The sequence below is a fragment of the Zalophus californianus genome, chromosome 4 (assembly GCF_009762305.2).
Source record: "Zalophus californianus isolate mZalCal1 chromosome 4, mZalCal1.pri.v2, whole genome shotgun sequence".
In the NCBI taxonomy this organism is placed as follows: domain Eukaryota; kingdom Metazoa; phylum Chordata; class Mammalia; order Carnivora; family Otariidae; genus Zalophus; species Zalophus californianus.
Window position 1 is genome coordinate 17,416,464 of NC_045598.1, and position 25,237 is coordinate 17,441,700.

A 25,237-nucleotide genomic window follows, 5' to 3' on the forward strand; every position below is an offset into this window, starting at 1 on the left:
CCCATAATGTATGTTACTGCAACTACCACGTTATTTGTAATTGTATTTTTATACGTCTATGTCTTATGAACATCCTAAGGATGGGGACTGTTTTTATTTACTTCTATCTCCTCAGTGCCTAACACATAGTAGGTATTCAATAACCCGTAAATAACCATATCTGTGTACAAAATATTAATGGTTACATGTTAGTATCTAAGTAAACTCTATAAAAAAAGGCACTTGAACAGGGTCTTAAGGAATAAGCAGGCACCTACTCCGACGAAATGGAGGGAAGGGCATGCTGGGTGAAGTGAACAGTATGTATAAAGGCCCCACAGAGGAAAAACATATTTTCAGGAACTAAGAAGTCCAGTGTGGCTATGGGTGGTGGGATGGAGTGGCCAGTGAGCCTGGAGAGGTAAGGTAAGGCACTAGTCATGTTGTAAATTGACTTTTATGCCAATTGAAGGGGTCAGAGGGCAGAGAGGAGCCGTCCATTAAACAGGAGAGACATGGTCAGAACTGCATTTTCGAAGGAACTCTGGGGTGGTGGGGGTGTACCCAAACTATGAGTACCCAAACTTCAGCTGCAGTAGAATCTCCTGAAGGGCTCGTTAAGCCACAGATTGTGGGTCCCGCCCTGAGTTTCAGAAGGTCTGGGGCAGAGCCTGAGAATATGCATTTCTCACACGTTCCTGGGTAATGCTGGTCTGAGGACCCCACTTTGAGAACCACTGATACAACGGATGCAGTGGAGAAGAATGGGTCGCAAGCTCTCCAAACCGTCTAGCTGAGAGGTGATGGAGACAGAGCAGGGGAGGCGCTCACATTTTCGATCCAGGTGCCGTGCTGCGAACTTTTCAGTGTCTTAGTGGTGGGATTTCAGGCTTGGTAATAAGCCAGTGTGGGAAAGGGAGGCTGTTTCTGGGGAGAAATCAGCCAGGTGGTCAGGATAGTCCCCACCTTTGACCTGGGAGGACCAGACCCCCACTTGGTAATGACCTTCAGAAAGCACAAGAATCAAGGTGTCCAGAGTTGTCATTTAATGCCCGATTATCACAACACAAGGAGGTTTACACGGTGCTCATCAAGGCAGGACCTGGGGCAAAACCAGACCAGAGGGAAGTGACCTGTATAGGGTCCTGGCACAGGGACCAGGTGCCCTTGGGCCTAATCACCCTCGAGACACATCTGCCATACACAAGGCTTCTTCCCTCATCCAGGAGCCTGCGGGCTGGCTGGGCTTCTGGTCACCAAGGGTCCTTGTGGGAGAACAGGGTCCCAGGATGAGGTGGGGACCGTGCACACAATGATGAGAACCAGACAGCTGTTTGCAAACAACCCCAAAAGGCTTTCACTTCAAATGCACTAAAGCCACACGACGCTCAGATGTAGGAACACCCAAACGCTTTTACTAGGAACTAAACACTGCAAAACTGGGGCTGAGGACACTCGGGGAGGGAAAGTCAAGCAAAACCCTCCCAGAACCAGCTTTCTGAGCTTCACCGTCCTCCTCGTCCTCCCACAGCGACACCAGTCCAACCACAGCATTGCTGCAGAGAAAGGGCACCACACTGGTCTAGCGAACACTTTTCATGGGAAGGGACATGGGAGCATGGCCCTGGTTTTAAGAAATCTCTCCGAACCTCCAACTCTACTGCACAACTTAATGCTACTGAGTTCCCTGGAGCCCCCAAGCCTCTGGTGCCCCGGGGGACACGGGTGACTTGGGGGCCGCCGGTGGGCTGGGAAATGTCCTGGCAGAAATAACGTACCTCAGAAAGAAAAGTGGCTTTTCTTCCACCCTAGTTCTAAAGTTTACACGGCCCCTAAAGGAAATACCATCCAAAAGGCATTCTTAAAGCACTTGATGGAACTCTTGAGATGTTTCAAGTTGTCACTGGCAAGAAAAAGAGGTGTGAGCTTGTCACTCCTCTGCCCCCAGCCTGAGGCTTGGCCTGGGCAGTCCAGCCCCAGGGCCAGGCAGGGTCTGGAGGGGATAGCACAGAAGAGGGTCAGCCTGCTCAGGGTACAGGCCATGGACCCAAGAGGCAGCCCCTCTGTCCAGCACTGTGGCCCTGCATTTGGGGAAGGAGCTTGAACTCTGGCCAGATTTTACTATTAAACCCATTCCCGGTGAGTCCTGCAGGCCTCTTCTCCCTTTTCTCTGATTTGATTCTGGGAGAAAACTCTAGACAGAACCAAAGGCATGGAAGTCAAACATCTCTGTCTTCAGAGATGGGACACGGCTAAATGGCAGCCCAGAGACCTCAGAACAGCAAGGCCATCTTGGCCCCACATGCCCCCAACCAGATTCCATGCAACATTCCTGTCCCCTGCCCAAGGGCCAGGGTAGTCCCTTGACCCTAGACATAGTGGGCTTCCAAATAGGCTTCTGATGAGACCCCTGTAAGTATCTGGGGAGAGGAGACCGAAAGCATCTCCGTAAAGCATACAAAATTTGCCCTGTTTCCAGAGCTGGGCATCTGTTCCTGAGAGGGCACAGTTAGGGCCCCGGGAAGTTGTGAAAATGACAAGGCACAACTGTCCCCATGTGGGCATTAGCTCACATCAGACCCCACCCCCAAAGAAGCCCACCTCCCCAGCTTTAGGGCAGCTCAGGAGCCATCCCATGAGGCCAACTTCATATTTAAAACCAACTTAATGCTACAAACTTAAAAAAAAAAAAAAAAAGTGCTGCCCAGCCGAGCCCCTGAGGAAACCTAGCTCCCTGAGGGTGGGTGGTGGGCCTCTTAGACCACCATCCCTGGCTGCCTCTCTCCAGAGGGCACAGTCTCGGGGCGGCCCAGAGTAGCCCCGCCCCAGGTTGGGCGGGGAGGAGAGCTGACCCCCTCCCCCACACCCAAGTGGGCTTCAGAGACACTGTGGGATGGTCAAGTCTCTGTGGGGGAGGGCAACAGACTTTCTCAGGACCCTAAGCCTGAGGAGGTAACATAAGCCCATCTCCCCATCAGCTGCCAAGGTCTGGTCTGCAATGAAGATTCCTCCCTGTCAGCCCTTCCGCATTCCCGTGACAAAAGGAGCCAAAATGCCACCAAGTCCTGGTCACCTCTGTCCTGGGGTGGTGGGGTTGGGGGGAGGTCTGTGTGAGAGCTGCTGGGGGGAGAGGAGATCCTTAAAGAATTACTCCCTTCAATAAACAAAAAATCCTTCCAGGGAAGGGGAGGGTGATACCAGCAGTTAACAGAAGGGGTGCTTTCTGGCAGTTTCTCGCTTTAATCCTACCTGTCTCTACTCGGGGGCCGCCACTCCCTCCCAGGTGCTCAGTGTAAGACAGCCCCTGTCCCAAGCAAGTGTCACAAATGGAGGAAAGGTGCCCCAGACAGCCCTTATAACTGCTTCCACATTCCTACCCCTGTTTCCCCCCGGGCGGGGTAGGGGGGGTTCAGTGCTGACTCCCTGGAGGGTCGTTTTTCATGTTCTAAGGGGACGGAGAGGTAGGGAATTCCATAGAAGTGGGTCTCCACACCTGGAGCCTCAGTGCCACCTCCCCTGGAATGGAGCTCCCTGCAACCATCTCTGGACAGAGGAGACCAGGAATTCAAGGCTGGCACCTCGGCTGGAGATGAAAAGCAGGAGAAGCCAAAGGGCCTGCAGCCACCACTTACTAGAATTACGAGGCCGAAGTGCAAGTAGCGTTCTAGCAGACTGGACGGCCCCCCAGAGACCCGGCCCACTGCTGCGGGAAAATCGGGGACCTGGCCTGCCCTCGGACCATGGACAGCACTGGGCCCGTCTGAGAAGCCTTACTAGAAACTAGAACGATCTCCCTGCTAAAAACTCAGGGAAGACAAACAAACAAAACTCAACCTGAAATAAATACAAAGGCATTAAGTGCTTCTTGATAAATTCAGGGTCCTAATTCCCCCCTGAAAGGCAGGGGCAGGGCCTTTCCCTGGACCTGGTTGCCTCACCTGTGGCCCTTCGTGTAGAGGTCAGAGGTCAGAAGCTGGATGGGCCTTCCCAGGCCCAGCTTCCATGAGGAAAGAGAGGACCCAACCCCTGATACACTCCTCACCCAAATCCTCTATGTACCCCCGGCCGAGACAGCTTTGGCTGGCTGGGGGGTAAGAAAGAGAAGAGGCCCCGGGCCCCAAGGGCAGCACCTGTGTCCCACGTCCCGGCACGAGCAGAGGGCCTGTCAGTCTGCGAGGAGGTAGAGCCAGGGGCGGGCTGCTGGGGGCAGGCAGGGCCACTCAATTAATCAGCAGGTCCCCAAGGTCGTAGGAGTCGAAGAGGTCACTGATGCCCTCACCCCCGTCCAGGCCCCACAGGTAGTCGTCCTGGTCCAAAGGCGGGGAGAAGCTGATCAGGGGAGAGCTGCATGGCAGGCTTGGGGACAGGAACTGGTCCTCGGTTTGCTGCAGAAGTGGGTGCGGCAGCTCCAGCATGCTGTCGGTGGCCTCCAGGGGTACAAGCGGCGGGGGCGGGGGCGCTGGCTGCTGCGGGACCTGCTGGGGAGTCAGCGCTGGCCCTGGAGACAAGCAGACAGAGGTCACACCTGGACTGGGTGCCCAAAAGCCTCTGGTCAGACCTCGGAGCACAGGAACAGCCCTCCCCCGTTCTCTGGACCACTGTGCACCCTCTTCTCTCCTAACCTGCCCCATACCCAATGGCAGGCGACACTCTCCCTCTCCTGACACAGCTGTAACCACTGCCCTCACTGTCCCACACTCTCTCTCCCTCCTTTCAAAGGAGGTGGGATCTCTTGCTCTCCAAACCTTACCCACTTGGGGCACCTGGCTGGCTCCGTTGGAAAAGTACACGACTCTTGATCTCAGGGTCGTGAGTTTGAGCCCCACATTGGGTGTAAAGATTATTTAAAAATAAAAATCTTAAAAAAAACAAAAAACCCTCGCCCCTCTCACCTTCAAGGCTCTGGCCCCGGAAACCACATCCTCTGTTTCCTGCATCACCAATTTCTCTCTCTTGAAGATCATGCCCATCACTAGGCAGACACATTCTAATGACTCCTATCTTTAAAAAGCATCCTCCCTGACCTCATGACCCTCTCGAATTCCCAGCCCAGTGTACTGCTCCTTTTCATAGCAAAATTTCTCAAGAATGCCTGTGCTCACCCTCTACTTCCCCACCACGATTCACTCTTCAACCCACTCCAACCTGGGGGCTGTTCCCACAAAGCCACTCAGCCCGTGACCTCCTATTGCTGGACCCAATGGTCAGTTCTCAGCCTCATCTTATTTGACCCTCCAGCAGAATCTGGCGCCGTTATTCACACCTTCTGGAAACACCTTCTTCACTTGGCTCCAGTACACTAGATTTTCCTGGTTTTCTGCTTACCTCCTTGGCTGCTTCTCTTCTGTCTCTTTTGCTGGACCCTCCTCCTCTCCCTCACTTCTAAGCCCTTGAGGCCCCAGGGCTCCACCCTCAGACTCCTCTCTCTGGCTGCACATCTTCCCAAGCAACCACAGCCACCCCTCGGCTTTAAGCCTCTCAGACCTACCACGCGCAGCAGATGCCTCTGGCACAGACCTCACCCCCGAGCTCTGGGCTCCTGCAACACCTCTGCTTGGATGTCTCAGCTACCCCAAAACTTAGCATGTCAAAACCAAACTCCTGGTCTTCCCCACTCAGTTAATGGACCACCAACCACTCAGCTGCCTAAGCCAAAAGGCCCGAGAATCACACAGAATCCTGCCATTTCCAGGACACCTGGGGGGCTCAGTCGCTTAAGCGTCTGCCTTCAGCTCAGGTCATGATCCCAGGGTCCTGGAAATGGCCTACCTCGGACTCCCTGCTCAGCGGGGAGCCTGCCTCTCCCTCTGCCTCTGCCCTCCCCCTTCTTGTGCTCTCTCACTCTCTCTGTCAAACAAATAAATCTTAAAAAAAAAACCCTGCCCTTTCCCCAGCCCCCAGTCCAGCAGTGAGATCTGTCATTTCCACAACCACATGAGTTCTGCAAACTGCCCAATCAGTTCCACCACTGTGATCCTGGTCTAGCCCATCGTCCCCACCGAGACCGCTGCTGGGGCTTTCTTACCAGTCACCTTGCAACGCTTGTGCTCCAGCTTAAAAATGGCTTGACCAGCACTGAGAAGGCCCTGCATGATCTAGCGCCTGCCTGCCTTTCTGCTGCCTCTGTCCCGCCTCCTTCCACTGACACTCAGCCTCTCCAGCTACACTGGCTCGGCTGTTTCTTTCCTGTTTTTTAAGATTTTATTTAAACAGCCTCTCGGCTATTTCGAGCACACCAAGTGCATTTCTCCTTAGAGGTCGGAGGGTGCCTTCCTACACAGAGACGAGAATAGGGCACCGGAAATCTCCCCCAGTATATCCTGATGCCTTAAACCCCAACCAAGTATTCCTTGGAAAATAGAGCCGTGCTGGTGTGCCTGCCTGCCTGATCAGCCTCTTACTCACCACGTATCTGTGGGCAAGTGACTTAACGTGGACGAGCCTCGGCTTCCTCGCCTCTAAAATGGGGACGATTCTCCCCACCTCGCAGGGTTGCTGAGAGGATTCAGTGATAGGTGCAGGGGGAGAACCCTTCTCAATAAGAAGAGCTCCGGTTTACCAAGGGCTTACCATGGCCGGCTCTGCTCTCAAGGAGAGGCGTGTTTCACCTCCTCAAGTGGCCCCACAGGAGGCAGTACAGGGACCCCTATTTACAGATGAGGAAACTGAGGCTCAAAGGAGCCAATTAAATGTATGTGAACGAAAAGAATGGCATGTTTCTGTAGCAGGTTGCTGAGGCCTGCAGGGGTTCTGGCTTGGGAAGAAGGGGAGGCCCTGGGCTCAGACCCCAGCCCCACCCGCACCAGCTGTACGACCCGGAGCCTCAGTTTTCTCGGGAGCAAAAATAAGGCGCCACCTCCCCGATGCGCCGAACAGCAAGGAGAGCATGCACGGAAGCCTCTGCCGCAGGCGGCCCTCGCTCTCTTGCGCTTATCACACCCAGGAGTGAGCGGCTCTTTCTCGGATCCGGGCCTGCCCCACACTCTGATGGCTCAGACTCACTTCTCAATCTCCAAACCACACAGAGTAGGCGCCCGGTTCGCATACACTTTTTAAAAAACCACATTCACGCTGTCTCACTGCCTGTAACCCACCCAGGAGTCGTGAGGGAGTTTTAAGGGTCCCAGTTTTAGAGACGTGAGGACAGTGGTTCTGAGGGGCCGAAGTGACCCGCCTCCAGTCACCAAGTCACGGTAGGCGAGGTGCAAACACAAGCCCCCATCTCCCAGTGTCAACTCCTGCGTGGTAGCGACACTTACATTTACCTCAGAATGTGAGAGCCTGGAAAGGTGTTAGAGACAACCCTTGTCCAAAGCCCCTCCGTGACAGATGAGAGAAACTGAGGCCCCAAGGGGTTAGTGATTCCCCCTGGTGATGCCAGAACCCGGGTCCCCAGACTGGGTGTGGCCCCTGGCGCTCAGACATCAAAAGGGCTCTGCTTCAGGCCAGAACATGGAGCGTGTGTGTGTGTGTGTGTGTGTGTGTGTGTGTGTGAGAGAGAGAGACAGAGAGTGTGTGAGTATGTGTGTGAGAGCGTGAGCATGTGAGAGTATGTGAGTGTGTGTGAGGGTGTATGAGTGTGTGAGAGAGTATGTGGGTGTATGTGAGTGTGTGAGAGAAGGTGTGAGTGTGTGAGAGTGTATGCATGTGAGAGAGTTGTGAGGGTGTGTGAGAGATTATGTGAGTGTGTGTGAGAGGGTGTGTGAATGTGTGAGAGTGTGTGCATGTGAGAGTGTGTGAGGGTGTGTGAGAGAATATGTGCGAGTGTGCATGTGTGTGTGAGAGAGTATGTGAGTGTGTGTGAGAGAAGGTGTGAGTGTGTGAGAGTGTATGCATGTGAGAGGGTGTGTGAGAGAATATGTGAGAGTGTGCGTGTGTGTGTGAGAGAGTATGTGAGTGTGTGAGTGAGAGAGATTATGTGAGAGTGTGAGTGTATGTGAGAGAGGGTGTGTGAATGTGTGTGAGAGTGTGTGCATGTGAGAGAGTGTGCGTGTGTGTGTGAGAGAGTATGTGAGAGAGAGTGTGTGTGTGTGTGTGTGTGTGTGTGTGTGTGTGTGTGTGTGTGTGTGTGTGTGTGTGTACACCTTCCAGGAAATGTCCTTCTGTTCCCTTTGGCAAGGACATCACTAAGAGACCACATGGCAAGGGTAGAGAGGGGCACCCATGGCATAGAGCTGGCTCCTGGGCTGGCCTCACCACCAAGCACTCTGTCAGTCTCTACTCCTTCTGGGAGCACAACTGATCCATAAAACCGAGGCAAAAACCTCACCCGTGCTTATGCTGGAGGGTTCCCCACCTCTGCCCCCGGTCTCAAGGACATCTAAAGTGAAAGTGGTTCTAACTGGGAGACGTGTGCACATGTTGACAGTGGAGTGAGAAGGCAGAGCGAAGCAGGAGGGTCAACAGGGTGGGGCACAGGTCTGGCATGGGAGATAGGCACTGGGAGGGGCCTGGAGGGACAGATGGTTGGTGCAGGGAGAAGCCTGTGTCCCTTGACCAGACCAGGACACAGGAGAGATCACCGGAGAAGAGCTGGGAGTCTGGGCTCTTGTTCAAGCTCTGCCTCCAACTTGCTGTGTGACCTTAAGGAAGTCACTCACCCTCTCTGAACCTCAGCTTATTCATGTGTGAAATGAAGGGCTGAGTTAGATCAGGGCTCAGCAAATTTCTGTAAAGGACCGATGGTATTTTAGGACTTGCAGGATACTTACAGTCTCTGTCACACAGTCACTTTCTTCTTGCCCCCCAACTCTTGAAAAATATGAAAACCATCCTTAGCTCATGGGCCACTTAAAAACAGGCCAGATTTTCCCTGCAGGCAATAGTTTGTGGACCCTTGAGTTAAAGAAATGGAATCCAGCCTGTGTTCTGTGGACACCCCACCAAGCCTCTTCCGTCAGACCAGTTTGAGCTCTGGTTTGTTTAAACACCAGAGTTCTACTTAAGGGAATTCTGCGGCTGAAAAAACAGAAAGTTGAACACTGGCCTCCATAGCCTCGAAGGATCTGTCAGTCCGACCTGATGTGTGATCCCAGTAAAGGGCAAAAACCATCCTGGGGGAAGGGCCTTCCCAGGCTCCCATCTCTACTCCTTCTGGACTCCTTCCCTGGGACCTCTCCCACCTCTTTGCTCCCTGGTGACTACCTCATGCTACCTCCTGCCAGGTATAGCCAGCGTTAGCTGTATGGTCCACCTCCCAGCCAAGGGGGAGCTGCTCCGGTCAGGAGCCCTTTCCTTGATCTGTTCCGAGTATCATGGAGAGAGGACTGGGCTAGGAGTGTGGGGACTGAGGGTCAAGACAGTCGTTACCTCCCAACTAGGAGACTTTGGGCGAGTCACATCAACCTCTCTGCTTCAGTTTATTCATCTCTAAACCGGGAACGATAATGCCTACAAGAATTGCTGTGAACAGTAACGTGATAACATAGATGTACCTAGTACATAGTTGTGATTTAAAAAATCTTAGTTGAGCCTTCCTTCAAAAATCTGTAGTTCCCATCTACTGTGGGCTTAGTGAGGGCCAGGAGCTTTGCTGTTGGCAGTCAGCATAGCAGTGTGGTTCTAGCAGTAGTAGGAGGTTAACAGTGACAAGAATAGTCAGCAGTTACTGTGAGGCACCGTCCCAAAGGCTTTACCTATACGAATTCACTCAATCCTCACAACCTACGAAGTAGATACCGTGAGTTACTGCACCCAACTTACAGGTGAGGCTAAGGCAAAGAGAGGTTAAGTGACTTGTCCAAGGTCACACAGCTGGTAACTGGAAGCATGGATTGGATTCAAAGCCAGGACCCCTCCGCCCCAGAGCACATCAGCCCCCCTACTAAGACAAGAACACAAGCACTTCCTTTATAAAGTGTGAGCTGTCCCTTCGCTGCCCAACCAACGTTGCCACGGAAAAGGAAACTCTAAGGCTGGTTTCTCTCCCCACCTCCTGTCCCTCTGGACAGAGGGTCCTACCTGGGGATGCCATGGGTTCTGTCATCCCAGGGTCAGTGCTGCTGCTGGGCTGGGTGGCGTCAGGGCTGGGGCCAAGGGTGGAGGTCGGGGGGAGGGGCTTCTTGGCAGGACTGTCCGGCTCTTGCACCTCCTCTGGGCACAGGTAGACTTCGATGGGCCCCTGGGTGCTCTTCAGATATATCTGCAGGTTCTCCTAGAGGAAGAAGAGAAGCCAGGTCATGGCTCTGGGCAGCTGGGCACTGACTCATGGGGTGGGGTGTATGGATGGGGACACCCAGGGCTCCCACCATCCATGTGAGCAAGCTCAACTCCTGAGCTGGGCCCCAACACCTGCACCATCTGACCGTGGAGGGCATCTGCTCTTTCTGCCTGTCTGGTCCCCAGGCTCCCTTCTTTGAGGGAGAGTATCTTGATTTTCCTTTGGGAAACCACTCCTCTCCCACTCTCAAGTCATGTAGTTTAGGGGGACAACATCTTTCCCAACTCCAGTGGGTGAGCTTGGGGTGCAGGCTGGGAAAGTCACAATGATGGTGACTAGTTCAGGGCAGCACATGACTCAGCTCGGTCCCCTAGCGTCAGACCCAGGACTCGTGCTGGACTTGGAAATGAAAGCTCCCTCCCATAGGGGTCGCTGAGCTGGGATCATGAAAGCTACCTTTGCCACTGGAAGAGGGGAACCCGCCTGGGAATGGAAACAGCACAGAGAATGGTAGAGAAAGACGGAGAACACGGGGTGAAGTGAAAGTCATAGTTGGAGCTCCTGCGTCTAGCCGTGCCTGCAATTTCCAAACCTTCCCTCTGCACCTGTCACTTGGTTCCCCACAGTCCTCTCCACCCCCCACCCCTGACTTAAGCCATTGGACTTGGCTTTCTGTTACTTATAAGCAAGAGTCCTGATACTTGGCCTTCCCACACCTGCTTCTTCCCTCCCACCATCAATACACACCTGCCATTCCAACACGCACTCAAGTCTCCTCCCCCGTTCATCTGCAGGGCCCTCTGTCTACCCCTATTTCCCCTGACAAAAATCCTGTTCATTCTTTAGGACCCAACACCTGTAACCATCTACGGGCTCTTCCTCCAACTGTCCTTTCTTTGGGCCCTCAAAGCATCTTAAGTCTATAAATGGCAGCATGACTGCTCGCTTGGGTCTTTTTCCCACTAGGTCCTGAGCTCCTTCAAGGCAGGGGTGGGGCCCCATTTATCTTAATGTCCTTCCATTAAACAAATTCTTTCTTTAAAAAAAAAAGATTTTATTTTATTTATTTGAGACAGAGAGAGAGAGAGAGAGAGAACACAAGAGGGGGTAGGGTGAGCGGGAGAAGCAGACTCCCCGCTGAGCAGGGAGCCCAATGCAGGACTCGATCCCAGGACCCCAGGATCATGACCTGAGCCGAAGGCAGTCGCTTAACCAACTGAGCCACCCAGGCGCCCTAAACAAATTATTTCTTGAGCCCTTATATATGTCCAACTCTGCGCTGGGGGTACCACAGGAGTGCAGCATGTTTTGTGGAGCTTACTCTCTAATAGATGAAGCAGAACATAATGACATAATCACCAAACTCTCCCAGCAAACGGAGGTTAAGTGCAGTAGAAAAACACAGGTAGTTATGAAATCGGGAGGGGGAGGGGGTGTAATCAGGGAAGGCTTCTTTGAGGAAGTGCCCTTTGGGTTGAGACCTGTAGGACGAATAGCAGTAAACCAGGCAGAAAAAGGGAAGAGCATTTCAGCTGGAGAGAGTAGCAGCAGAAGGTCTTATACCGGGGACAAGCTTAGTGTGGTGGTGACACTGTAGAGAAGTCAGTGTGGCTGAGTCAAAGCCACAGTGGGGCAGCATGAGAGAAGAGGCTGGCGAGGTCAGAGCACAGCAGTCTCATTGGGAAGTAGTAAGAATTTAGGTCTTTAACTAGGTGAGCATGATTAGCAGGAAAGGATTATGGTGAGCACTAATACCATGGTGTGTGGGCACAGGAGTGCAGGGGCTGGCGGGTGCAGAAAGGTGGCAAGAGCGGAGATTTTCTTGGGACAGTAGCTGATGTCTGTTGTCTTTTCTAGCTCCTGCTATCGCTGCCCCAGCTCAGAGACCACCAATCTTGCTATGGGCGCCAGAATGGTTCAGGGAAGCTTGGGGCCAGGTAGTGCCAGGGACAGAGCCTACAGAGCAGCCTGGGACCCTCCATAATCTGCTCTCCACCAAATGCTCCCCCTCCTACCTCCCTCCTGTCGGGCACTTCCAGTCTTGTCTGTGGAGGGGCCTTGACTGCGATCACCGTCTGCTCCTTAAAGTTGCCAACGGCACGGAGGTCCTGGTAAGTCACATAGGCCAGTGTAGTGGCAGGAGAGTCAAGAGAAGTAACTGGTCAAAATTCAAACCCCTAGCCTGCCGGGCGAAGCCTTGGAACATGTCTTTCTCGTTCCTTTTTTTATTTAAAGATCTTATTTATTTATTTGACAGAGAGAGACACAGCGAAAGAGGGAACACCTTAAGCAGGGGGAGTGGGAGAGGGAGAAGCAGGCCTCCCATGGAGCAGGGAGCCCGATGTGGGGCTCGATCCCAGCACCCTGGGATCATGACCTGAGCCGAAGGCAGACGCTTAACAACTGAGCCACTCAGGCATCCTGTCTTTCTCATTCCTTACACAGCTTAGAGATAACCAAAAACGATAAACTGTTCTTTTAGTATCATAAACTACCTTGGATCCCTTTAGAAAACAAATGGGAGTATAAATCATTTTTTTAACCAATTTTTAAAAAGCTGCTCCTGTCAATTTTTTAGACTTTATCTTGGGCGCCTAGGTGGCTCAGTTGGTTGCGCGTCTGACTTCGGCACAGGTCATGATCTTGGGGTCCTGGGATCCAGCCCCATGCTGGGCTCCCTGCTCAGTGGGGAGTCTGCTTCTCCCTCTCCCTCTCCCCCCTGCTTGTGCTGTCTCTCTCTTTGAAATAAATAAAATCTTAAAAAAAAAAGACTTTACCTCTCAGACTAGATCATTATCTCTGAGCAGGTAGTAAGACCTGTCTTATTTCTTTATATTTCTCACAATGCCTAGCATCCTTCCAAAAATACAAAGTGAGATCCAAAAACCAATGAGATGGTGGAACCATTTGGGAAAAGAGTATGAAAAGCCTTAGCAAAATCCATGTTTGTAATTTCAATCCTAGGAATCTAAGGAAATAAGTAAAAAACATAGGAAAATGTTCTCTATACAAAGATATTCATCACAATCCTGCTTTATAAAAGCAAAAATCTCGAATTGATCTAAATGTTGATTCTAGGCCTTCTCAACAAATCAGAATGTAGTCTGAGTAGGACCGTCTCAAATCATTCTAAATATGAGGTTAAAACACATGAGGTTGCTGTTTTTGTAAAAAATGGCCCAATAGCAACAATTCCATGTGGATCAAGCAAATAGGGAGGATTTGTAGCAACGTTAAAAACTGTCTATGGTAGGGGCGCCTGGGTGGGTCAGTTGGTTAAGTGTCTGCCTTCCGCTCAGGTCACAATCCCTGGGTCCTGGGATCGAGCCCTGTATCAGGCTCCCTGCTCAGCGGAGAGCCTGCTTCTCCCTCTCCCTCTGCAGCTCCCCCTGCTTGTGCTTTCTCTCACTCTTTCTCCTGCTCTCTGTCAAATAAATAAATAAAATCTTTTTTTTTAAGATTTTTTTTTATTTATTTGAGAGAGAGAATGACAGATAGAAAGCACGAGAGGGAAGAGGGTCAGAGGGAGAAGCAGACTCCCCGCTGAGCAGGAAGCCCGATGAGGGACTCGATCCCGGGACTCCAGGATCATGACCTGAGCCGAAGGCAGTCGCCTAACCAACTGAGCCACCCAGGCGCCCTAAATAAATAAAATCTTAAAAAAAAAAAGAAAACCTGTCTATGGTGATATACTAGGTGGAGGAAAGCAGGATATAAAACGCTGTGTATAACAGCTCACACCATATTTAATAACACGTACCCTGTGTATGCGTAAGAAACAAGGGCTATGTTAGGGTGGCAACTGTTTCTTTCTTTTCTCCATTTTCCAGATTTTTGTTTTGTTTTAAAGATTTTATTTATTTATTTGTCAGAGAGAGCCAGAAAGAGCACCAGCAGGGGGAGTGGGAGAGGGAGAAGCAGACTCCCCGCTGAGCAAGGAGCCCGACGTGGGGCTTGATCCCAGGACCCGGGGATCATGACCTGAGCCAAAAGCCGATGAACCAACTGAGCCACCCAGGCGTCCCTCCATTTTCCAGGTTTAAAGAAATGGACTTACTTTTCTAATGAGAGTAGCTTCGATAGACTTGTGAGGAAAAGCCACCGAGGAAGGTAGAAACAGACATGCCAATCCCGAGGGTGAGCGAGCTCCCCCTGCCGGAAGATTCTATCCAGACTCAGGATGGCTATGAGCATGCAACAGGGCCCTGCTCCCTGACCGCTTCCCCCCCCACCACACAGGATATCTCTTGTTGGCCTTGTCCTCGGTCAGGTGCTTGAAGTTCAGAGAGCATCTCTGAATGAGCTGGTCCAAGGTCTGCTCCGTGCTCATCAGCTCCTTCAGCTCCTGCCCCAGCTGTTGCTGCTTCCCGGGCCGGGTGGGGTCTTCAAACATTTCCCTGCCTCTGGGAACAGAGCAGTCCCCCAGTGTCAGTCTCAGTCCACATCCAGGGGCCCAATCCCAGGGCTGCAGCGCAGACCCACACAGACGATGCGAAACCCCAGAATGGGGCCACTGGTGTGGGCTACAACGGCGCTCCCTGGGCTGTGCACATCAGTGGTCCTGCCTTCCAGGGAGCTGCTAGGAATATGGAACCTGAAGTTCGGGGGTTGGGCTAGGGAAAAGAAACAAGTCAAGCCTGACCCCACTTTTGAGAGGCTCCCCAAACGGTCCACACTACACCCCAGCCTCCCCCAGATGCCTTGCCTGGGTTCTCTGCAGGTCTGCTCTGATATTTGTAGGGGGAAAGGAGCCCAGAGGACTCAGATATCAGAGCTGGAAGGAGGATCAGTTGCTACAGCCCAGCTCCCAGGGGACTTTCCTAAGCTAGACGAGGAGAATCTTGGGATCCCCAACTAAAGAGGATCTGGGTCCTCTTAGGCCTTTACATGTCTCAGCTCCAGGCCCGACACACACCCGCTGGATAGCGCCCCCCCCCCCCACCTTCACCCACAGCACGTGCACCCACGGTGCCATCGGCCCCAGCACAGGCACTCACACCCACTGGATGTTGTTCTTGGCCTTCTTACGGATGAGCTGGATACCCTCCAGCACATTGGTGATGTCATAGATGCGCCGTTTCTGCACATCCAGCACCTCGGCGGCCCAGTTCAGGTCCAGGACCCCATCCTTGGATTCGCTCAAGAGGTAAATGAACTTCTTGGTGAGCAGCCCCAGTGACGTGTCATACCGAGTCTTCTCTCCGGGGGACTTGGGTGCTAAGGGGAAAAGGGGCCCAGTCACTGCTCAGGGAGAGCCAGCCTGGGGAACCTCATCCATGGATCTGGACTTATTAAGTACCACCCTTCACATGAACGCAGGAGTAACCACTTTCCAGTTTACAGAGCACTTCAAGGCAGGAGGTCGTTCGCCAACCCCGTCCAGGCGGGGAACCTGATACCTGGAGAGGGAACATGACTTGCTTAAGGTCTCACAGTCAGGGGCAGGGGCAGGACTGGAAACCAAGCATCTTCTAACTCCTGGTTCAGAGCACCTTTCCACCATAGCTTAGGGCAGCCATATCAATATCCCCACCACCACCAACGACAAATACCGTGTGTAGGTCACTGTTCTAAGCACTTTCCATATACAACAAATGCAATCCTTACAACACCCTTGATGCGGCTATACAACCATCCCCATTTTATGGATGAGACTACTGAGGAACAGACAGGTAAAGTAACTCTCCCAGCTCACTCAGCTAGAAAGTGACAAAGCTGGGATTTAAATCCAGGCAGCCTGGCTCCAGAGTCTTTCTTCTTAACCATTACTCCCTCCTGCCAGCTATGCCAGGAATCTGGAATTAGGGTAAGGAGAGAAAGGGAATGATGGGCTGGGATTCGAGCACATTTTTCGACTTGCTTTTTCTTTCCACGTGTAGCCTAATGATTATCTGAAAGGAATCAGTCCTATAATATCAAATGGGGCAGGTTCATGAAAAAAAGATCCTTTCTTAATGAGGCTGATGTCACAAGACCACATCCCAGCTGCAGTATCTTAAACCACGAGTGGACTTTGGCAATCAAATGACTTGCAAGTCATACAGCAAGCTAGCGGCCAAAGAAGTTCTGGAAACTGAGTTTTGGAGAGCCTCAGATTCCTCCAGAAGGGGACTTTAGGACCCCTTCACATTTGGCATACAGGCGGTTTGGGTCAGGTTTTGCACCCTTGGCAGACACTACTAAATGATCAGTGCGCTTACTATCTCTCAATAAAATGCTCCAGGCAGCTTCTACCTATCAACAGGAGGGCCAACTCTCTTGCTATTATTCCTGATCCAGCTGTGCTTTTTACAGCTAAGGCTCACAAGAGGAGTGGCCAAGGCCCTGTCCAGACCCCCAAATTCCTGACCCTCACGCTTTGCACCCAGTGACATAACCTTCTTCATGAGGTCTCTGACTCCCCAAATTATTGTTCCTCCCTAACGTAAGTTTCTAAAACTCCAGCTGGAACCAGGATATTGATTGAACATATCAGGAGCAGAAGTAGAAATTCCCTGCAGCTTAGCTTTCGAAAGACACCACCCTGGTGGCCTCTGGATCTTAACCTCTGAGGCACACGGTTTAGACTAATCCAAGCTTCACTTCCCTTGGAATCACTCATTCAGCTCTCTGCCTGTGGGACAAAGACCCTGGCTCACCCTGTTCCTCTTGGAGCTGGATTCTCTCTTTTAGAAAAGGTCAGACTGAACTCAATATAAACTTTTTTATAATGTATAAAAATGAGTAAGCTCCTAAGTAAAACACCAGTCATCACATTCGGGTCACGAGAGTGGTGTATGGTGTGGAAGATGCAGGGCCCACCTGGGTTTGAGTCCTGACACTCCTCCCCTCACCAGCAGTGTGACCTTGGGCAAGTCACTCAAGCTCTGAGTCTCAAACCGCCTCATCAGTGAAAGGGGGACAGTGCTAAGCACGGCAGGGTCCCGTGACAGAACGCAGAGGAGCCTACTTTGTAAACCGGGAAGTGTGCTGCAAATATCACTCCTGCTGATGTGGGTAGGGTTGCTGCCCTCTGCCCCTGCCCGCCCTTAGATGCCCCACCAGCGCGGCTTACTTCTGGGGCTGGCAAGGCCATCCACTCTAATGCACTTGCCCTTGGGAGTCCGGAATTCAGGGATTGCTGGCCTCCCGATCCCCTCCAGGTCCAGCTTCCTTTTGGCCTTGGAGAGAGGAGCGAGAGAGGCAAAGTTTTAGAATCATTCCTCCTTCGGTCTTTCCCCGAGTTGGAGCCAAAACATGGAGGCCATCAGCAGCCGCTTTCTGTGCCTCAGTTTACCACCAGTCCTGGTGCAACATCACCGCCCTTGGTGAGGAAACAGTTCAGCTTGCCAAGTGAGCTTTCTGGGGGGAAAGGGGATCCTGTTTTCTGAAGAGCACACGACACTCTCATCCTGAGGTGCAGGTACCTGAAGACCACCGAAGCCAGTCTGGCCAGGAGCTCAGGTTTCCTTAATAATGGGCCCCAAGGTCACTAGTACATCTGCCATCCCCCAGCCCCCATGCCCAGAGGAGGATGCAGGGAGGAAGGAGTGGGTAGGACCTAAACCACATCAGGCTGGGGAGAGCCTCCCGCCCCACCAAGTGCAAGAGCAGCTGGCCTGGCGGGCCCTGGTGCCCATCACAGCCCCACAGCTGGCCCTTATCAGGGTGGGGCTGGGCATCCGCCCCGGCCCAGGGGACTTCCTGGCTCAGTGCCACACCCCAGGGATGTGCCCACATCGGGAGGCAGAGCCAACATTCCCCACCCCCATGTTTGGGCTCCCGCTCAAGGGCCCCAGGGCCTCCTGAATAGACTCCATTTGCCATTCTTTCTTTGCTGAGAGGGGCAGACAATGAATCCTTCCCCTGCATCTCAAGGACAAACAGCTGAGGTCCCCCTGCTCCCCCTGCCTGTTCCCGCCAAGCTTGGGAAACACCTGCTGGGGAAATCAAACCACAGACCCATCTGCTCTTCTCCACCCCACTGCCACCAGGCCTCAATTAGGCCCAGAAGCTGCACGGGCCCGGAAGGGGCCTCTCTCCTGTTAGGGCTGGGCAGGGGCAGGGCTAGGGTACTGGGGCACTGGGGCATAGGTCGGATGCCTGGACTTGACTCTCCCAGCTCCTTCGTGGGCTCACTGTGTGTGTGTGTGTGTGTGTGTGTGTGTGTGACTTGGGGAAGTACTCCACATCTAGGAGCCTCAGTTTCCTCCTCTGTAAAATGAGGCAGAAAACACCTGCCTTGAGGGACCACTGTGAGGAATCAAGGAGGTAACTCCTGCAAAGTGCTCAGCCTGTGGCTCAGCACACATAGGTGTTCAGAAAATGCAGAGTCCCTTCCCTGAAATCCAGGCTTGGCCTCTTCCTTGACACACCCTTCAGGGGGCCCCTGAGCCCATTTCCTTCCTCTCCCTCTCCCCTAATCACCCAGACACCCCTAAGTTGGTTGGGACAGAGAGGCCTGTTTTAACCTTTGACAGTGAGGTCATGCTCGGCAGGGCTGAGACTTCTAACTGCTGCTGAGCACAGCTGGGCAGACAGGTGTGGGAAGTGGTGACAGCTCTTCCGGCTATCAGCTCCCCCGGCTATCAGCTCCCCTCCCCACCCCTGCCTCCTCCAGGAAGTCCTCCTGGAATCAGTCCAGGAGAGCCGTTCCTTGGTTTGAGAAGCCTGGATATGATGCTCCTCTCTTCCACCCCTATCCAGACCTGGACATGATCCAAACACTTCCCTGCTCATTCCTCTTGAAGTCTCTCTGGAATATTCTTTTTCTAACCTCTCAGCTGGTGAGATCCTAGATTCTAGGGACTGTGACCTATCTTGTCTCTAGATAAAGGCCCAGTCATTCACTGAGACCTTCCACATGCCCTGGGCTGAGCCCCAACATTCATCACCTCACTGAGTCTCCCAGCACCACCAAGCCCCATTTAACAGCTGGAGTAACTGGGACTTGGTGAGCTCCAACGTCTTTATCAATCCCGACTGAAGTTGTCCATCCCAGGGCCCTTCATCCATCCCTCAAGAAGGAATGCCAAGGGCAGCGAGAGGAAGAGAAGTCAAGCTGAGTTCTACCCGAGGCACAGGTGGGGCAACCCAGAGTCTCCCCAACCCCATCCACTTCCCCCACCTGACAGGAGCCAGGCCCTGCTGAGTTCACAGAACACGAGGAAGAACCTCACTACCTGCAAAGCGGGGGGAAGGAAGGACCTTGAACAGAGTATCTGCACTGGGCTTATCACGTGCTCATCAGTCCTGCACCATCAGCACTGGCAATTACTCTTGGCAGAAGAGAAATGGAGACTCAGAGAGGGTAAGCCATGAGCCCTAGGTCACACAGACAAAGGGCAGAGCCAGACTTTGAACCCAGGATTGTCTGACTCCAAACCATGTACCAGGCCGTCTCAGCTCTTTTGCACACATTCCCCCAGATTTTGCTGGAACCTGAGCCAAGGCCTGGCTGTGCCCACCTGCCATTACGTTATATACACAGACCAGTCTCCTCCCTTCCCTTATGGTCCCTCCCCTTACCCAGGACTTCAAGCTTCCCCAAGCAGCAAAATGTCCCTCATCCAAGGGTATCTCCCTGACACCTTGGGGCACAGCCCATGGATGGGCCTGAGCCTATAGAACAGAGGTGGCAGAGGACAAGTCCAGAAAGATGTGGGCCAAGGAGAGCCTGAGCAAAGGCCTTGGAGTCAGACCCCCCTGGGATCCCCTCTAGGCCTCCCCCCTTCTTAGCTGGGTGAGCTCAGCAAGTCAGTCGACCTCTGGAGCCCCACCTGTAAAATGGGCATAATCTGCTCCACCCCGGCCGGGGACTCAGGGACAGTGCAGCAAAGCGCTTTGCTCACACAAGGAAGCCAGTATCACTAAAGCTCCAGGGGCACCAGCAACGGGAAAGATTAGAGGTAAGCTGAAGAGACGGGGATGCGCCAAGAACAAAGGCCAGTCTGGCTCTAACCTGGACCCTCTTAGGAGGCAGCCCCTTTGGCTGTTTCTTAAAGGCCTGATTAGGATTCAAGCTCCCCCAGCCAACCCCAAGTGAGAAGAGTGAAGCTCCCTCCTCCGGCAGCCCCAGAAGTGAGAGGGCTGGAGACCACCAGACACAGCCCCACTCCGGGCAGCAAGGTGACGAAGGTGGGGCTAGAAGGAGGGGGAGTGACTTGCCCAAGGTCACACAGGGAACGGAGCCAGGTTAGCCCCAAGCCCCAATTTAGACGGTAGGGGTAGGAGCAAGTGTTCTAGATCCCAGCTCTACCACTCCATAGCCTGCATTTCCACATCTGACCCCCCCTTGGATAGTTGTTCCTTAAAATGTTCCTTTGCTTTCATGGTTCTCAGGGGACTTTGGAAAAGACAGACAAAAGGAAGAACTGTGCTGAATCCCACCCTCTTCACAGATTGCCATAGGAATGGGACAGAATCACGTGATGTGCCTGGCTGGCCTAGGGACTCCATAGAGGAGAATCCCAAGCCTTCCCCAGAGGGTGCTGAAAAGAGCCCCAGACAGGGAGTGAGGAGACCAGGGCTCAGGCCTTCATTCTGCCTTTGAACTTGGTTGCCATCCCTGAGGTCCCTTTAAACAGCAGCTCCCCAACAAATCCTACTCACCCTGCACTTTGCAGCCTGGCCACAAACCAAGCAGCCACACCCAGGGTTGGGTTTGGAGCTGCTCCAGGTCACACCCTGGTAAAATGAGTAAGCAGGGGGCCAGGCCTGCCCAGGGGGCTGGGGGCCATGGGGCATCTGACGGGAGAGGGGGCTCTCGGCCTGGCAGGCCTTTAGGGGAGTCTGATGCAAGAAGACTCTCCTACTTCTTGGCTTGTGACTTGGACAAGTGACTTCAGGTCTCTGCTCAGTTTTCTCATCTGTAAGATGCCTCATCCCAGGCATCTTGGCCAAGATAACGAATGTGAAGAGTGCCAAGCAGTGCCTGGCACAGGAGAGGCGTTCAGTAAAAGAGAAGCATTCTTGCTGTGATCACTGAGCCCCTCTGGGAGGGAGCTACAGACAGATGCACTTGGGCTCCTCTGGGAGGGAAGCAGTTCAAAACCACAGCTGTTACTGAAACGCAGCCACTGAAACCCCGCCTGGGCGCCTGAAAGCAGCTTGCCAGAGGGGACTGCACCCACCACTGAGCCCCTTCCCCCCCGGGGCACCCAGCTCCTCGGTCGGGCAGTACTGCGGAAAGTCAAGGCTGCAGAGAAGAGACCAATGATCACCAGCCTTGGTCATACATCTCCCTGTATGACCTTGGACAGATCACATCCTCCCTCTCTGCCTCAGTTTCTCCCTGGAGCTACTAATGCCTCCTGCTTCCCAGGGTATAAAACAGTGTTAGGTTGTAAAATGCTGAAAGATAGATACCCAGTCTCAGTTATCTTTGGCTGCTTGACCTGTGAAATGGGAATTGCACCCCTGCCTCCTTCCTCCTAGTTGGAAATCATGGGCAGGAAGGGGCTCTGGAAAGTTTAAAGCCTTGAGCATGGGCAAAGCATGACTCCCGTAGCAGGGACTTGTGCCTGCTGCATCCAGTGAAGGCTGGGGGTCTGGGCCTGTCCACTGACAAAAGTCTGACCCGATGCCTCTACGGCAGTGAGGGGTGGTCTTAGCTCTGTACCTGAACTTATTCACCACTCACTCACAACGAAGCAAACTACAGCACCCCCATCTCCCCTCCCTGCAGCCTCTTTCCAAAACCCAGGACCTGGAGCTGGAAATGACCTGAGATGAGTTAGCCCAACTACCCCATGGACACATGCATTTTTCAAGAAAAGGAAATGTAAGCCCAGACTGGGGCCAAGACTTGTCCAGGGACACACTGAATTAGTGCCAGTCAGGACCAGAAACCAGGCTCCCCACCCACCACCCAATTCCCCAGGGCATTTCTCACCCCACCCACCCCTACCCTATGGTTGTTTCCATTCTCAAGGGCTCCAGGAATTCCACTCCCACAAAACACACCCTGTACCTGGTGCCACCACAATTTGGGCCCTCCTTGGCAATGGCCTGGGGGCTTGAGAAAGGAAAAGTCCATCTGAATAGGAAACCCAGGGGGCTGCCCCCAATTTGCACTTGCTACTGGCTGTCTGGGAGGGAAGACTGGGCCCGGGAGAGACACGGGGCAGTTAATTGGGAAAGAGTTGGTTGTACGGGAGATTTAGAGTCTGTCCAAGCCAGACTGGACCTAAGAGACACCCCACCCCTGCTTCCCCCACCTCCCCGTTTTAAAGTCGCCACTGTATGCCTAGACCAAGCTCTATACCTGGACCATCGCAGATGCCCAGTACCAGTTTCTGGACCAAACAATGAATGAAAGAATGAAGGAATGGTGGCAATGTCGGCTCCGTGGACTTCCTCGAGGTCACACGGTGCACTGGGGGTAGTGGGCTGAGTCTCCGCACTCCCAATCCAGTGCTCATTCCACTCCACTCCAATGGATGAGGTTATTTCATCCCAAGTCCGAAATCGAAGGGCTCTTCAACTCAGATATGCAGGGCAATGGGTTGTTCTGGAAGTTGAAAGCTCTCTTTTCCCTCCCCAACTCGACCTGTTTCGTTCAAACTGGGTCCCAGGCGCCCCTCCCTCCTTTCCCACACCCGCAAAAGCACAGGGAGAAGCGGTGGGCGGCGGTGGGGAGGTCCCCAGCATTACCGGCAGCCGGCCAGCCGGCACGCATCGCACAGCTTGGCCCTCCGGTCCGTGGGGGGTGGCGTCGAGGCAGGTGCCGGGCGCCGCAGTGGGAGGCACAGTCTGCGGGTACAGCGAGGTGTAGTAGGTGGCGGTGGCCGGGCAGAGCTGGGGGCTGCTGAGGCCGGGCGGCCACAGCTCGGTAGGGCTCATCGCGGGCAGTCCCTTCGAGGGCGGCCCGGCGCCTGGAGCCAGGGCCCGGGGCCCTCGCAGCATGGCGAGCGCAGCGCCCCCTCCCCAGCCGGGCCTGGCGCGCCCGCGGGCACCTGCGGGCTCCGGAGCCCGCGGAGGCTCACACGGCCGGAGGCATGGCGCGGAGGCCCGGGGGAAGCCACCAATGGACGCCTGCGGGGCAAGGCCGGACCCTCCCCTCCTGGCCCGCCGCCGAGCCGAGCAGCGCTTGGAGATCCCCGCTTGGAGATCGCCCCGCGGCGGCGGCGGCGGCACGGCCAGGGGCTGTCCCGCCCCGAGGGCGGCGGCGACCCTGGGCGGCCCCGCGCCCCCGAAAGGCCGGGCGCTTGGGGTCTGGCTGGCTCCCGGCAGGGGTCTCTGGGGTCGCTGGGGGCTCGAAGGAGAGGCGATGCGCTCAGACGGGGAAGGGGGGCCGATTGCACCGACTCCCTCTCGCCTGGCTCTCTGGTCCCCAAGCCTTTCTCTGCCTCTTTTTTCCCTTCTTTTTTTTTTTTTTTTTTTTTTTTTTTTAGCGCCAAACTGCGTGCCGCGAAATTCGGATCTCCCGCGGAAAATGCCGCACTTTGGTTGGCCGCCGCTACAGGCACAGGCTCCACCCCCCGGAAAGGACCGGTCCCCAAGGCGGCGATTGCAACACGAGCTTCGCTGCTTAAAGGGGCCGCCACACCTCCCGTCGCCCGGCGCCCGCCGGCCCTAGCAGCCCGCCAAACAGGCTGGGACGGTGGTTCCCGTACCGTGCGGCAACAGCCGGAGCAGCGCCGCGCCCGCTGAGGAATGGGCCCGGATTCCCTGGGGTGGTGGGGAATTTGGGCACGGAGTCCTGTCCTGAGCCCAGACCGAGCAGCACATTACCCAGGCCAAAGGCCTTTTGTTACTTTGCATGCTTGCTTACTTAGCATATACGCTTTTATATCCCTTTTCTGCCCCGCTAAAATGAAAGCCAGGAACCTGTTTTCTTTCTTGGCAGGCGGGCGATGGGTGGAGCCTTATATTTATACCTCTTCATAGCTAACTAACGTCGGCTGAGTGCCTACAGTATGCCAAGCACCCTGCTAGGTCATTGCATGAGTTGTTTTATTTCATTGAATCCAACAATTCCGGGAGGAGGCATGATGGTCTTCGTGGTAAAGATGGAGAGACAGAAAGGCTAGGTAACTTGCCCAAGGTCACACAGATTCACTGACTTGAGAACTAGCAGTCCAATCTGGACAGGCCAGCGTCTGAGCCCTTGTTTGTTCCAATAAAAGGTTTCTCCCCCACCCTCCCAAGCTGTGCCTGCCATGTGCAGGCCTGGGTGGGGGCTGGGGGTCCAGAGTGCAGAGCTCTGTCTTGTTCTTAGTGACATTCCCAGAGCCCCACACTCGGTAAATATTTGAACATCTCCATGTTTTTCCTAAGCAATCCTTTTGTCACAAGAGCCTCCCTCCCTCATTCAAAACCTTCATTACCAATAATCCATTTATATTCCCAGTCTCTCCAGCTTAGAGATGCCGAGGCTCCAAGAAGTGACCTTAGCTAGCGAGTGGTGGAGTTGCCAGAAGCTGAATTCCAAGTCTGCCGATTCCTGCCTGGTGCTGCATGATTTCTATGCGGGGCTGAGGCTGGCATTCAAAACCCTCCAGAATCAGTCCCCAGCTTCACACCCGGTCCTTATCCTCAGATCTCGAGGATGAGGTGGCACTAATGCACGGTGATCAAGAGCCCAGACTTTGGGCGCCTTGGGTGGCTCAGTTGGTTAAGCGACTGCCTTCAGCTCAGGTCATGATCCTGGAGTCCCAGGATCGAGTCCCAGATCAGGCTCCCTGCTTAGTGGGGAGTCTGCTTCTCCCTCTGATCCTCTCTCCTCTCATGCTCTCTCTCACTCTCTCTCTCTCTCTCTCTCAAATAAATAAATAAAATCTTAAAAAAAAAAAAAAAAAGAGCCCAGACTTTGTAGCAGACAGCACTGGGTTCAAATCCAGACCCAGTCACTTAACCAAGTGTGTGACCCCAGGCAAGTTTTATAAACTCTCTGAGCCTCACTTTTCTCACACTATTAACACCCACCTCACAGGATTGTGCAGAAATCTCATGAGATAATGTACAGCTGTCAGCACACAGCCTGGTTCCTAAAGAACCTCAAGAAATAGCTGTGGTTACATTTCTGGCCTTATCTCCAGTACACAGACCCCTTCAGTCCAGTCTACATATTTCACTGTTCTTCAAGGTCCAGCTTAAAAACCTCACCTCCTCCAGGAA

The 25,237-nt window shown here is 53.6% G+C and overlaps 1 protein-coding gene across 1 annotated transcript; it reads right to left on the reverse strand.

Moving 5' to 3' along the window:
* Positions 1–1,016: 1,016 nt before the first annotated feature.
* Positions 1,017–23,410, reverse strand: E2F2 (E2F transcription factor 2). Its single transcript, XM_027575392.2, has 7 exons — positions 22,772–23,410; positions 17,193–17,298; positions 15,136–15,355; positions 14,383–14,541; positions 12,154–12,268; positions 9,940–10,132; positions 1,017–4,477 (listed from the first exon to the last, which is right to left on the reverse strand). The coding sequence occupies exons 1-7, from the start codon at positions 23,021–23,023 to the stop codon at positions 4,200–4,202; spliced, it is 1,323 nt and encodes a 440-aa protein (XP_027431193.1). The 5' UTR covers positions 23,024–23,410; the 3' UTR covers positions 1,017–4,199.
* Positions 23,411–25,237: the final 1,827 nt, after the last annotated feature.